Raw genomic sequence first — 14,260 nt, 5'->3', positions numbered from 1 at the left:
GCCAATATTTAAAAACAATGTAAAAGTACAATACAACAATTTAACATTGTATTTTACCTCTTTATTAAAAAATTAATAAATTAATCTCTACATATTAAATTAAAATTTTAATTTTTTATTAAAAATTTCATTAATTTAATCTATTGTAGTAATAACCAATTTACTCTTTAATTTAAAATACAAAATTAATTAAAGACGATAAAATACAATTCCGCTTATAGTACATCTTCTAACACTTTAGCTTAAAAACAACGAAAAATCAGAGCAATTTATTAAAACCACAATCCCATGAATTTATATATATTTCAATCAACCACACCAGCAAGGCAGCAACTCAGCATTGCAACATTTCTCAAAGAAACAAAATCTCAACATCATTGGTCTGTTGTTCACTATCAAATCCATAAAACACAAAACAAAAAACTGCTTCTACAAAAAAAATAATAATAAATAAAGGGAACCATCCCTCTAATTTGCTTAATCCTTGTGCTGCTGAACAACCTCGACAGCCTCGTGTTGTTCACCGTAATCCTGCAAGATAAGAATAAGATAAATCCCGACATTCATAAATACAAATAAAAAAATGAGGTTAAAGAAAAATGGATTGGATCAACAAATATGTCCATACCTTGACAACTACACAAGAGCAGCCAACTACCTTCCTTGCTTTCCCCTCGGAATCTATCTTGCATAACTGCATGCATCAATGAAGCACATTTAGCATTTACAGTAATGGGTTATGGCTCTTTCAATTCGGTTGCATAAGCAAAAGATAAATATTTCGTGCTCAATAACTGAGTGATGAGAATTTACTTACACCAGCCCACTCGCCGAGAGCTTTGGCACTAGGAGCACGTAGCATTTTAACATTATGATCAGCGCAGAGGGCCTTGACCAGTTTAACATAATCTGGCTGATCACAGTCATCGGCTATAACACAAAGATGCGCGCTGTGTTTTTCAATTGCCTTGGCAGCTTCGTGTAAGCCTCGAGCAAGCCCACTGTGAGCTTTTGACTTCCTAATCACAAGTGGCAAGGCTGTGTTAATGTCCATTGGCTCACCAATGACTGCTGCTGCGTCCGGTTGGGCAACTGCAACTTCTTCTCTGCAAAAACAATAAGGTAGAATACAATGTAAACACGTATAGATGAAGTAAAAACTAAAAACCGAATAAAAAAGTATGACATCTTTCAAAGAAACAAATAAAGACAGAAGCAGAAGTTCGGGGGATCATAATGGGTTGTGAAGCTGCCAAAAATATATGTTGGGAAAAATGGAATCCAAATAAGGCTTAATATCTAGATGTAGCAAAATAGAATGATTCGAAAACAAATAATATAAATGCAACATTCATCATTATTTTCCAAATCCATGATTCCTACAGATACATGTAACTTGAAATTCATGTATTTTAAACCTTTCAAATACATACTTCTTGAGGGGAGGTTGGTCTAGGACCCTCCAACAGTAAAGCTATTGTGCCCAAAGTGTCTATGCTCAGTTTTAGCCACGGACGGCCAAATGCTCACATTTCCTTGGTGGTGAGACGCTACCCGAACTTCGTGAACCTGTTGGGCTCTCCTTAGAGTCAGGAAACAGAACACGGGGATAAAAGTGAGCATAGACACCCAGGGCACAACACCTCCACTGTCTGAGGGTCCAAGACCAACCTCCCCTCAACAGTACTTAAATTAAACTTTGACTAATTTATACACTACTTAATGCAATTTCATTCTCACAATTTATATGCCAAAAGAAATCAAAATCCAAATTTTCGAGTTCGGTAATTGTAATTTCTAGAACAAAACAAACAAGTGAAACCAAGTATTCAGATCATCTCAAACAAAATACAAAGCAACCTATATGATCATTACAATAAAACACCACAGCAACTTATTTCCGCACTTAAACAAACAAAACCCAAAGCCTATATAATGAAAAATGCAAACAATTTCAAATCAAATGGAGATACAAAACAAACCCAACAACCAGATCAAAATTTATGGGAAATACCATTGATATTCTTCTAATAAACATGGCCTTGAACTTTTAGAGATGAAAAAAAGTATTCACTTACCCTGACATTTTTTGAGCTCAAGTTGTGATCGTAAGCTCTGCTTCCTGGTAGACAAAGGCAACGAAGCAGATCCCTTTAGTTAAAGATCAAAGGGAAAAAACACAAAAAGAAATGAAGTAGCAGGAATGAGATTTAAAGACCCAATGAAGGGGGCTAACCTCGGAATGAATGAAACGAAGAGCGGCAACCACAACTAACCTAGTGAGTGGCGAAGGAGGATCTAATTTTATACCGCAACCCTATTTTTAGATATTTTGCCCTTAAAAAGAAAGGGACGGGGTAAGAAAGAACGCTCTGCTTTCATTGAGAGTCGAACTCAAGACCTCCCGCTTACTAAACGGGTGCTCTAACCAACTGAGCTATGAAAGCTTCTTGCTAAGTGGCTCTTGAAGTTACAAGATATCGGCATTTACACGCATCCGCAAATGAATGCCAAGATCAGTTGGGAGACCATGGACCTTCTCGTCAACTTCTATAATGCACTTGTCATCGGCTGCTTCGCAACCAGACCAGCCATCTTCAGTACCCGTTCTTCTCTGCCGTCCGATTGTTTATGTCTAATATTTAGTGCAAATGGTTAGTAATATCATCGAACCATATTTGCCATAGACAGCTCAGAGGATAAGCCATGGAGATGGGGTTGAACTCTCTCACTTCTTCAACTTTAGGTCTAAATGAATGAGGTTATATTGAGTTGGAAAGTTGGAATAGCTTTAGGAGTTAGAATAAAAGGTAGTGGGAAACAAGGTGAGCTGATGAATGAGATACTTTCCAGTTGTAATGCCCGCACAAGGTGACATGGATGACTGGACTAGTAGACACCATTACTTTCTATACCTTCACTTTGTATACCATTACTTAACATCATTGTTCATTATAATAAAGAAATGCTAACTTTGTTTTTTTTAAATCACACTACATTATTTATGTTTTTGTTTGTTTGATATCTCAAATCTAAAGTGTTATAAAACAGATTTAAAATTACGTGAATCATGAAAAATTAATAATTAATTTATAAAAGTTGATTTTATTTGGTGGAATAATTATTAGAATCAATAATTTTTTTCTTTGAATATATCGACTTCACGAATATCATTAATCAATCTAAAATGATTAAATTGACAAGAATATTACCAAATAGTTAAATTTTGGCTCCATTTAACATAGTGAGAATAGATGAAATAATGGCATTTTTAATCTTGTCAGATATTAAGCTCATAAAAACCTATGTTTATGTTTTGTTTAGAAGTTTTTAATCTCATAAATATTATACTAATTTATATGAATTTTAGAATATTAAATTGTCAATAAATGGAAGGAGGATAAATGTGGAAAAAACAGAAAGAAGGACAAGACAGGAGAGGAGTAAAGGTAAAAGATAGTGGTAAATAAAAGCAGAGTGGGTAGGGACCAGGGAGTTGTTTAGGGTTTGGAAAGACACGTTAGTTAAAGAAAGAGGCTTTGCTCTCAGAGGAGGTGGCTGGTTTCACAAGGGCGGTTGACCCAACTCCTCTGATCGACAGCGGAGCCTATGATTTCACCTCCTCCATCTTCTCATTCACAACAGCCCTTTACCTCTGTCTTATTCTTACAACTAAAATATTCCATCGCTATTATTATGGCCTTCTGCTTCTGTTTCTGTTTCTGTTCTTTGTTTCTTCCCTTCTTCTTCTTCTTCTCTCTCGAAATGAGGCTATGATGATGATGATGTCGTCTTTTGCTTATAAAAGACCAGACTTTGAAGGGAAAAAACAAGGCCGTTGCTTGGCGGGTCAGAAACTCTTGTTTCTTGCAGCCGCCGGCCCTTGTTTCCTTCACTTGTCTGAAAAAAGGCGAATCTGAGCCTGTCTTTTCAAACCCCATTTTTTTCTTTTCTTTTGGTTTGATTGTTTATTTGGACAATAAACAACTGTAATTTCTAAATTTATCAACAAACAAACTTCAAAATGTTTTAATTTGTTCCTATCCATTAGATCTTCCTCTTAGCTAATTATTATAGCTTAAATGCATATTTAAAAATTGAAACTCGTTATCAAAATATAAACACAGTTATTACATGAAAAAAAATAAATTATTTTCGCACTCTCTATTTTTTAAGGATAATATAAATTTTTTACCTCGAATTTGAAAATCAGTTGACTTGAATCTATTTTCCATTCACTTTCGCACTTAATCTTAGCAAATACATTTATTTTGATTTTTTAACTTCTTGAAAAATATAAAAATATAATGACAGAAATATAATATTATCACCTGAAATTTAAAAATTTTATATAAATTTATATATTGACGCGGTCGTTGAGAGCACCAAAAATATTCTATTCTCGAATCCTCAGGGATCGGATTGTACGAATACTTGTTTCTTAAAATCTTAGACAATTTTTTGGTCAAAAAACTTGCATTCCTGAAAAAATAAAAAATAAAAACAGAATTAAGAATTTCGATTTAAAAAAATAAAAATAGTATTTAAATTAAATTGAAATTACGAAATTAAATAAATGACGGAAATTGAGATGAAGAATATATAAAAATAATAAAGAGAGTTAAAGGAAAATAAATTCTTATTGGTAGATTCCAGCCTCCAATTATCTCATTTCAATACTTGGCTTTTAAATAACCCTTCTCAACTCAAGTAAATCAGTTATAGTGGAAGAGGACGCTTACGACCACTAGCTCTAAAGATTAGACTTACGATTTTTAAGGAACCTAACTTTAGCCAGTAATCTATGCTAGATTAACGCTTCTCAATGGTGAATCCCATGTCATTTTGTCTCTTTAGCTTGCCAACCTCTGACGCAATAAGTTAACGAACCAACTGTGTAATCCTTCCAAAACATACAAAGCGACCGCCTTGGACGGAAGCGTCAACCCGTAGTGCAAAGAAATGATGAATACTTGTCGAGAATGCTAAGTACGGATTCTAAGCCTCAAGAATGAAAAAAAAGAATTTTATTGAAAGAAAATATGAAGAAACAAAAGCCTAAACTTTCAGGGAGAGAGTGTTTACAAAAAATGATAAACTTCAAATAGAGTCACTTCACCCCCTATTTATAGTGCTAGGGAGATAGTCTAATTGAACTTAAATTCTAAAAAGATAAATACAATTAATTAAAGAAAAATAAAGATAATTAAAATAAAATCCTAAATTTGAATAATTCTAATAATTATCTTAATATTAATTATCCTAATATAAATAAAATGGAGTCTTATAGAATATTATCTCTTCTTTTTGCGTTTTTAGTCCTTGTGTCTTTAACGCTCGCACTTTTGGCACAATCTTTTTCCTATGTCGCATATCAGCCCAATGTGTTTCTAAATTCGCACTTTTGTCCCTTAATTTTACTTTTGCCTCCAAATCAATCCCTAAAAAAATAAAAAGATATAAATAGCTCAAATTAGTAGGATCAATCTCAGAATAAACACATGATTAATACATAAAAATACATTATTCTAGAGCATTATCATATATTGAGATACAATTTTACAATATTTTATTCTTGTACTATTGACAAACACTCATTATTTATTAAATATTGGAAAAGAAGATGAATTAATAGGTATTTTATCACTCAATTATAAAAAAATTATAAAATAATTAATTATTATTATTTTATTATCAACCTTTAAATCATTAATAAAAAATTCAATTTTTAAAATTAACATAATAGTAATTTTAACATTTAATATTTATATACTGTATTAATTTAGTCATAATTTAAAAGAAAATAATTATAAACATTTACACATTGTATATTTTTTATAGTTTTATTTTTATTTGTAACACTAATAGTTAATTTTAAAAATATGAGGAAAGATGAAAATTTTTATCTTAGAATTTCGATTATTTTTGTAATTTATATATTTTTTATAAAATTTAATTGGTAGGTTTTTTAGTTTTTTAACGAAGAAAAGTAAAATAAATTGATACAATCTATAAATATTGAGGGTTAAAATGACTGTTATATCATTAGTAATTTAAAATGACAGGTGATAAAAAAGAAATTTTTAAAAAATTAAATGATAAAAATGAAAAAGTTAGATAAATAGATTATTATTTTGTAATTTAATAATAAAAAAATAGTTAGGTCGCGTAGTTTATCAAATTAAAAAAAAATGCTTTATATGATTTATAAATTTCTTTGGGCTATTAATAGAATCCATGCAGGCCGACCAAATCCAATCCTCTTAAGTGGATTAAGTATAACTAGACTGAACGGGTCCAGCTTGAAATGTACAATTATAATGAAAAACGGCCATAAAACGAGATTATGGTAGGATCAAACAGATGAACGGTCATAACCTATCAAACTTCCTACGACCTTTTTTTTGTCGGCACATTAAATGCGAGCCAGCTAAGCGATTGCAACGAGTCTAACAAAATTCCGGCTATACCAGATCTTTATTCCCCACTATCCTCTTCCCCTTTCCTCTTACGAATCTTTTACTTGAGAAACCAAACAGACACAAAAAAACGCATTTATTTTGTTATCGCAAGAGCGAAAAAGTGAATAAAATAAAATATATTATTTTATTAAAGTTTTTGTTTGGGGGAAATTGAGAGAAAATTTTGAAAAAAAAAAATCCAAGATGAAGATCACATCGTTAGTAGTGCTGAAGTGCAACCCGGAAGGATCCGATCCGATAATACTAGCGAACGCTACCGATTTGAGCCATTTTGGTTACTTCCAAAGGTCAAGCGTCAAGGAGTTCATCGTTTTCGTTTCTCGAACTGTTGCTAAACGTACTCCTTCTGGTCAGCGCCAATCCGTTCAGCACGAAGGTAAGTCATTTCAGTTCAACACGATTTTAGTTTATTGTTTTCGCGTTTTAAGGATAGTATTTGTTTTCTTGATGATCAATATCTGTAGTGATTTGATTCGTAACACCTTGTTTAGATCTTTAGTGTTATATATTGTATTAGGTTGTTAATTTTCTTGATCTGTTCCTGAAGGAGATTTTAGTAGTAACAGAAACCATAATTCGGATGCTTTTCCTCACGATTTATAACTAATTGACCTTGAATGTTTACTTGATCTTTTTTTTTTGTGGATTTCGTTTCTCTTTTTAGGGTTTTTGAGAGTATCATTTGATTGACTTTGATGAGACAGTGAGAAATTATTTTTGTATTTTTCTGAAACTTCTAATTTTGTCTTTTTGGTGATATTAATGTAGAGTATAAGGTACATGCTTACAACAGAAATGGACTTTGTGCCTTGGGATTTATGGATGATCATTATCCAGTTCGAAGTGCTTTTTCGCTTCTCAACCAGGTAAAAGAAACTAAGTGCTTCATTTCTTTCCGTTTCATTATTTCCTTTATGCTGCACTGTCTTCTAATATTTTTTACTGCAACCAAGTGAACAAAATTTTAGCTTTTAGTTCTTGTAGCCAATCCTAAATATATTATGACTAAGGCTTGTTCGTTTGGTTTGGTTTGGTTTGGTTATATAGAAAGTATCGATATCTGTTGAAATTTTCATTTAAGTATGATTACACTTTGTTTTAGTTTCACTTTAAAACTTGTCATGTTTATGCTTGTTGCTTAGCACGACTGTTAGTGTATAGATGGATAGATGAATTTGTTGAGGAAAATATTGTGTTTACAATGCCTTAAAGAGTGTAAGATGATGTCAAGTGACTGTGGATCGCATATTATCATATCACATTTGATATGCATATGTTTTTTACCATTCTTTGCTTCGATTCTGTGAGAATTTTCTGATAGTTTGTATCTTTCTTTTTATATTTCTAATGATTATGTTTGGCAGATTCTAGATGAATATCAGAAAAATTTTGGGGAGTCTTGGAGAAATGCACAAGCTGATAGCACTCAACCTTGGCCGTATCTGAATGATGCTTTGACCAAATTTCAGGTATCTCTTTCCTTTTTCGTGCATGTTTGCTCTAGTTTTAATGTGCTCGGAAGCTATTTAAAGGATATTACTTGGAGATTTAGAGAAGTTTTTTTGAAAATCCTTTTCTGACCCACTTTCCACCTTCAGGACCCTGCAGAGGCGGATAAATTATTGAAAATTCAGAGGGAGTTGGATGAAACTAAAATCATCCTTGTAAGTATTCTGTGTTGATGCAAAGATTGAGGATTTCGTATGCTTTCCCTTTAGTTTTCAGATATCATAGCTTGGGATCTTCTTGGAATGATCATTTTGTTGACAATTCATACTCGTATTAAATCTTGGGTGTGTAACATGAAAAAGTCATGCTTTAGATTGAAATTATTTTTTCTTTGATGTTTTGATAAATGATAACATATATAGAAAGATTTGTTTATATACAGCAAACCTGTTAGTATCATCATGGATGTTGTATAACTAGGAATGTTGTTGAGGGAACTGGATTTGTGCTTTTTGGGTTGCATGAATAGGAGTATAATTTGCAATTTTGTCTGTTTCTTTGATTCTTACTCTGTTATCAGGAAAACCGAAACTGGGTTTGTTTATGTTATAGCATATTGCATCGCCCATTGGTTAGTATCATCATGGATGTTGTATAACTAGGAGTGTTGTTGAGGGAACTGGTTTTGTGCTTTTTGGGTTGCATGAATCGGAGTATAATTTGCAATTTTATCTGTTTCTTTAATTCTTACTCTGTTATCAGGAAAACCATAACTGGTTTTGTTGATGTTATAGCATATAGCATCTGGGGGGAAGAAAGATGTTAGTAAAATATTCAAGTTTAGGCTATATGGCCGCTAAATGGCTATTTGGGTAAGAAAAAGAAGGTTCATTCTTTGCATGTGGGATTTATTACAGAACCTTCAGCAGATTGTTTTATAGTTTCATATTTTTGGCATTGTTTTATAGTTTCATATTTTTGGCACATGAGCAATTAATGAGTACCGTATGCTCATTCTCTCTATTTTCTTGACTTGAGGATTTTTAAAGAACATCAGATATCTAATGACTAATGGTTAAATAGCAGCCTGTTTTTCATCTTCCCAGTCGTTAATTTTCTGTCAACTGTTTGCTTTTAAACATGTTACCTGAAGATGAAATGTTGAAATAATTACTATGCTTGTCTTAGCGTATGACTGATTATTATTTTTTCTTGCATTCGTTGAAACAATTATTTTATTGATGCAGCATAAAACTATTGATAGTGTGCTTGCACGAGGTGAGAGGCTGGACAGTTTAGTTGAGAAGAGTTCAGATCTGAGTGCTGCGTCTCAGGTAACACTTGCAGCACTTAACAAAATCCCATGCATTAACCATTTTACATATCCATCAAACTCTACTAATCATCATCAGTGTTTCTTCCCTATTTAACATGTTTATTACTAGTTTTCGATTGTAGTGTCGGTTTTACTCTGTCCCTCATCCATTCTATTTCTGTTTTAGAACTTCTTACTACTGTCTTTGCTAAATTGGAAAAACCATTTATGTTGCTAACATTGAACATAATTGTGGTCTTTGAAACAGATGTTCTACAAGCAGGCTAAGAAAACCAATCAATGTTGTACCATACTGTAAACTTGCAAGAGAAAGCAACAATGTTGTGATATGGGATTCGTTTATGTTGGCCTCTAAAGTTGATGATGATTGATGACTGAAAACTTGTGTTTATAATATGGTTTTTCAAGATTGTTTGCTGGTGAGAATTCCTGATCTTTCCCCTTTCTGGGCAATTTGTTGTTTGGATGAAAAGTGGAAGGGTAAACAACTGGTCTCACCATTGGCGGTGTATTAGATATTTTTTTCTTTTCTTTGTACTCGACTTGACAAATAGATCTTATTTCTTGTTTCTGTGGATAGTAATATAATATAATATAATAATTTGTGTTGGCTTGTGTTGTGTTGTTTGATTAAATCTGTTATTTGTGTTGGTTTAATTATGGTTAATTCAACGCATGTTGAGATCTGTGGAACGCATGTATATTAAATAATAATTTATATGGTAAAAATACTATAGAGATTTCTATATCAGAAGTGTAGGTTATATTTTGCTTTTTTATTTAGAAAATGATCGAATTAATTTTTGTATGTTAGATTAAAGTGTAAACTAGTTATTTTTATTTGAAATTTTGTTAGAAATTTTATTTATTTGTGTATTTTATGTTTAACGTACATTAAATTTTTAATAGAAAAATTAATTTGTTCTTTGATTTAATGTATAGAAATTATTTGAGTAAATAATGTAAAATGTAATTCAAATAAAGGTCACTGTAGTACTTTTATTTAATCCATATATGATTTTGTTTTTGTATTTGATAGACTACTCTTCCATAGGGATATTTTACGGATTTTATGAGGTTTGGTATTGGTTACGCCCTATATAAGGAAAATTTGCTTTATGGTATTGTTAACATTTCGAACTGAGCATTACCACGCCTACGGATTGGCCATCTTAAACCATGCTGTTGGCACCGACAGAAATGTGTCTTGAGTTGTCACTCTATCGCCAGCCCTTTCTTCATTTCCAAAATCCTTGCCGACTTTGCTTTATTATATGGTATAATTGTATTTTCAACTTCTCTAGTTATTTTCTTTAACATGTTCGATTTTGGTTCTGCTGTTAACTGCTATGAACCCTCTTATGTATTAAAGACATTTTGTTTTCGGATGTTGTTGGGAGGCCTTTCTCCCGTACTGTTGATTTTTAATTTTAATGTTTCTGCTCCTTATGACAATAAATAAATAAATAAGGTTCTCTTTAACATAAAAAAAATTGGTTTTGATTTTTTCTGAAATATATAAATTTATCTTGGTTTTCTAAGACAATTTCTAATTATGCATTTCATTTTACCATGCAAACAAAATGATTGCCGAGAACAATGTTAAACTCAGCATCTACCTTCAGATTTCTATGCAAAATTCTATAAATATACATGTTCTTTAAAAGTAGCTATGTTCGGGTTTTGTATTTAAATATGGAATTTTTTTAATATTTTCAAATTGGAATAACAGTATTTGATGATTTAAACTAATAAAATAATTTCATCTCTCTCAAAAAATATATTTTATGGAACTAATAATATTATTTTCACTATTCCCCTTGAAATAAAATAAAATGAAAAGAGGCAAGCTAAAAAGTCAAAACCGACAGCACTTTGACGGATGAGAAACGGATTCCATTTCATAGAATTTTTCAACATTTACAAAATAAATTATTTTTGTTGGGCCTCGATAATTTAACTTTGTGACGGTGAATCTACCTCTGCCTTTGGTTTACACTGACTTCTTCAAAACTAACCAAGCTTTTTTTAAAAGAAAAAAAAACCCATTAAAATGACAGTTGAAGCAAGCAAACAGTAGTTTCATATAATCACAGCAATCAATTCATCCCTGGCTGAATCCCAGTATTACATAGAAAACCCAGACTAAACAAAAACAGAGATTGAACCATCATGTCACGGCGATCATCAGGAACATGGTTGAGGTTATGCCTCGTAATATTTGCAGTAGTTTCAGCACTGGCAGTATGTGGACCTGCTCTTTATTGGAGATTCAAGAAAACTCTCAGATTCGTCGATTCCAAATCCTCTTGTCCTCCTTGTATCTGTGATTGTCCTCCTCCTCTTTCCCTCCTCAAGATTGCCCCTGGTATTATTAATGCTTTTCCTTTTTTGTGCGTGTATTAATCGATTTTTTTCTTTTTCCTGATTCTGGGGTTTTCTCAGAATTTGATTTGGATCGGTTGTTTGTTTGTTTATTGGAGTGAAGTTAAGCTTACCCATTTCTTGAATTCGAGGTTTTGATCTGTTTTTGTTGCTAATTATATATGTTCCGTAGCTTTCACCCAGTGAGATGCTACGTTCAGTTTTGGAGTTAGAATTAAAATTTCCTGTTCCTTTGATTTGAGATTTTGATCCATTGCTGCTGCTAATTTCAGTTTAGATTGTTGCTTGTTTAATCATGTATCGAGTCAAGGAATTTAAGAACAACTCGTTTTGATTTTGTCATTGGCTACTAATTAAAGAACCCAACTTCTCTACACTGTACACAAACCTTATTCATAGCCTTGAAGAAACAATTGTTTCCTATTTTTCTAGTGTTTTCGGTCTTTTCATTTTAGGAAGGTGGATATAAACAACCACCTTCTTGGATTTGTCCTTCAAAGGAAACCGCTATTACTATATCCCGGCATGTTAAACTTTGTCTTGCTGTGTTGTTGAGCTTGTGAAGATGAGTTTATTGATACTCAATAATGAAATACATGAATGTTCTGTGAATGATGGAAACGATTATAATTCAGTAATTTCATTGATTATTTTCGGTGCCATTGCACCATTGATCTTGCTTTTAGTTAAGTAACTCTCCAAGTGTCCAGAATATGAATAAATCTGGTGTTGATCATGAAACAGTACTTGCATTTATGCTGGTTGTATTCTTCACAAACCACATTGATACAAAATAACAAGCACTGAGTGAAAAGTATCGAATTTTTATACATTACATGAACTTCCATTTTTGTACTTGTAAGCAGAACCTACTGGTCCTTTGTGCTGTTGGTTTCCTTTTGTGTTTGTGTGTGTGGGTTCCTGCTAGTCATCATGGTGGTGCTTGTAAAGTTTTGTAACATGTTTTCATGTATCTGGTACTCGAAACTTTTGGTTACCTATGTGAATAGCTCACATGTTTTTCTGCTTTTTTTGGTTCTTTTGGCAGGGTTGGCCAATCTCTCAGTCACAGGTTAGATTTATTCCTGCAACTCGAATCAGTTGATATTATAACTTATTGCTTTATACTCGTCATTTTTGTTTATCGTACATGCATAATATGATTAACGGTGACACACAGATTGTGGAAGCAACGACCCCGATCTCAAGAAAGAGATGGAGAAGCAATTTGTGGACCTTTTAACCGAAGAGTTGAAGTTGCAAGAAGCTGTCGCCGAAGAGCACACTCACCATATGAACATTACCTTTGGTGAAGCCAAAAGGGTGGCTTCCCAATATCAAAGGGAGGCAGAAAAGTGTATTGCAGCCATAGAAACCTGCGAGGGAGCCAGAGAACGGGCTGAGGCGTTGCTAATCAAGGAGAGGAAAGTTACCACGATATGGGAACAAAGAGCTCGACAAATGGGTTGGGAAGGTGAATAACTTTCTACACAGTTCATATGAATTATCATAGTTTCTAGAATTTGATATTTATTGAAGATGGCAAGCTAAGTTGCTTGTGCCTTGAGCAGTGTTGTTAGGGCAAATGGCCCCATTTATATAGTTACCTTAAAATTCCTTGCAAGTATGTAAACAATTTTCACCTCTAATTTTTCATACTATTGTCTGCAATATCTTCACTTTAAACAATTTTCTTGAATTATTTGAATTAGACACTTGTGTCTGACACATGTTAGGTCAATGTTAGATAGGGGTAATCAAAGTCCGGGTTAAATTGCTGTTTTAAATAGATTCTTAGAAATCCAAACTTGGTAAAAGTATCATAGAGATCTTTGTATTAAGATTGTATTGTGTTTTGCTCTTTTATTAAAAAAATGAATAATTTAGTTCTTTTATGTGAAATCAAAGAGTAAATTAATCTGTTTTGTTAAAAATTTCATCTATTTTTATAGTTAAAATCTGGCATGATTGTCAGAATAACCAGACAGTTATGTGTGCTTTATGTTGATCTACAATGACCAGTTTTTAATTATAGAAATAGGTTTTTGCTTTGCTTCTTAATCTCCTCCTGCCACACGTCGATTCCAATCGTTAGAAAAAGCTGTTCTCGAACAGGTAGGTATGGTGGTCTCCTTGTACACAATTTCAAGTGATATTTTTAACAAAAGAATTCATCTACTCTTTAATCTAATACATATGAATTAATTCGACTATTTCTTTAATAGATGGAGCAAATTGTAATCTAACTTTTAATATAAAGCTATACTATTACCAAGTTGTTTTAATATGACAATTAACTCTCATATCTAAATCCTAAAATAGTTAAGATCCACTTATATTTAAATATAATCCATGTTCCCCCACTTCTAAATGGCATGGACCGACAGAAGGAAAAATATTTTGTTTTTTCCTTTGTCTAAGTTAAATAAGTTTATATTTATGTAAAGATGGTATTGTATTTCAAATACAAGAATAAGGTTTTAATTTTACTTTTACTTTTAATAGTGTGTTTCTACATAACAGAACAAAAAATGGTGGAAAGGACTATGAATTTTTGTCAAAACATCCATCATTTTCTATTTTCCTTTTGTTTTTCTTCTTCCTACAA

General features: G+C 32.3%; 3 protein-coding genes and 1 non-coding gene across 5 annotated transcripts; 2 read left to right on the top strand and 2 right to left on the bottom strand.

Annotated features, from left to right (window-relative positions):
* Window positions 1-268: 268 nt before the first annotated feature.
* Window positions 269-2,764, bottom strand: LOC121204815 (40S ribosomal protein S12). Of its 2 annotated transcripts, XM_041075374.1 has the most exons (5): window positions 2,237-2,764; window positions 2,079-2,122; window positions 818-1,106; window positions 629-694; window positions 269-531 (listed from the first exon to the last, which is right to left on the bottom strand). In XM_041075374.1, exons 2-5 carry the CDS (start codon window positions 2,084-2,086, stop codon window positions 478-480), a joined length of 417 nt encoding a protein of 138 aa, XP_040931308.1. In that variant the 5' UTR covers window positions 2,087-2,122; window positions 2,237-2,764; the 3' UTR covers window positions 269-477. The 2 variants fall into 2 exon arrangements, with proteins under 2 accessions (XP_040931308.1, XP_040931309.1); XM_041075375.1 differs by lacking the exons at window positions 2,079-2,122; window positions 2,237-2,764 and adding an exon at window positions 1,434-1,555.
* On the bottom strand, window positions 2,374-2,447 carry TRNAT-AGU (transfer RNA threonine (anticodon AGU)). Its single transcript has one exon. It is a non-coding gene; the product is annotated as a tRNA-Thr (tRNA).
* A 3,686-nt stretch (window positions 2,765-6,450) lies between the features above and the next one.
* Window positions 6,451-9,882, top strand: LOC107948707 (VAMP-like protein YKT61). Its single transcript, XM_016883337.2, has 6 exons — window positions 6,451-6,858; window positions 7,251-7,348; window positions 7,847-7,951; window positions 8,081-8,146; window positions 9,179-9,265; window positions 9,515-9,882. The coding sequence occupies exons 1-6, from the start codon at window positions 6,666-6,668 to the stop codon at window positions 9,563-9,565; spliced, it is 600 nt and encodes a 199-aa protein (XP_016738826.1). The 5' UTR covers window positions 6,451-6,665; the 3' UTR covers window positions 9,566-9,882.
* A 1,340-nt stretch (window positions 9,883-11,222) lies between these two features.
* On the top strand, window positions 11,223-13,554 carry LOC107948709 (uncharacterized). Its single transcript, XM_016883339.2, has 3 exons — window positions 11,223-11,635; window positions 12,701-12,724; window positions 12,833-13,554. Exons 1-3 carry the CDS (start codon window positions 11,440-11,442, stop codon window positions 13,132-13,134), a joined length of 522 nt encoding a protein of 173 aa, XP_016738828.1. The 5' UTR covers window positions 11,223-11,439; the 3' UTR covers window positions 13,135-13,554.
* Window positions 13,555-14,260: the final 706 nt, after the last annotated feature.

This window comes from Gossypium hirsutum, chromosome A08, assembly GCF_007990345.1.
Source record: "Gossypium hirsutum isolate 1008001.06 chromosome A08, Gossypium_hirsutum_v2.1, whole genome shotgun sequence".
NCBI lineage: Eukaryota > Viridiplantae > Streptophyta > Magnoliopsida > Malvales > Malvaceae > Gossypium > Gossypium hirsutum.
Note: the sequence above shows the minus strand (reverse complement) of the source record. Positions and strands in the feature narration are given on the sequence as shown.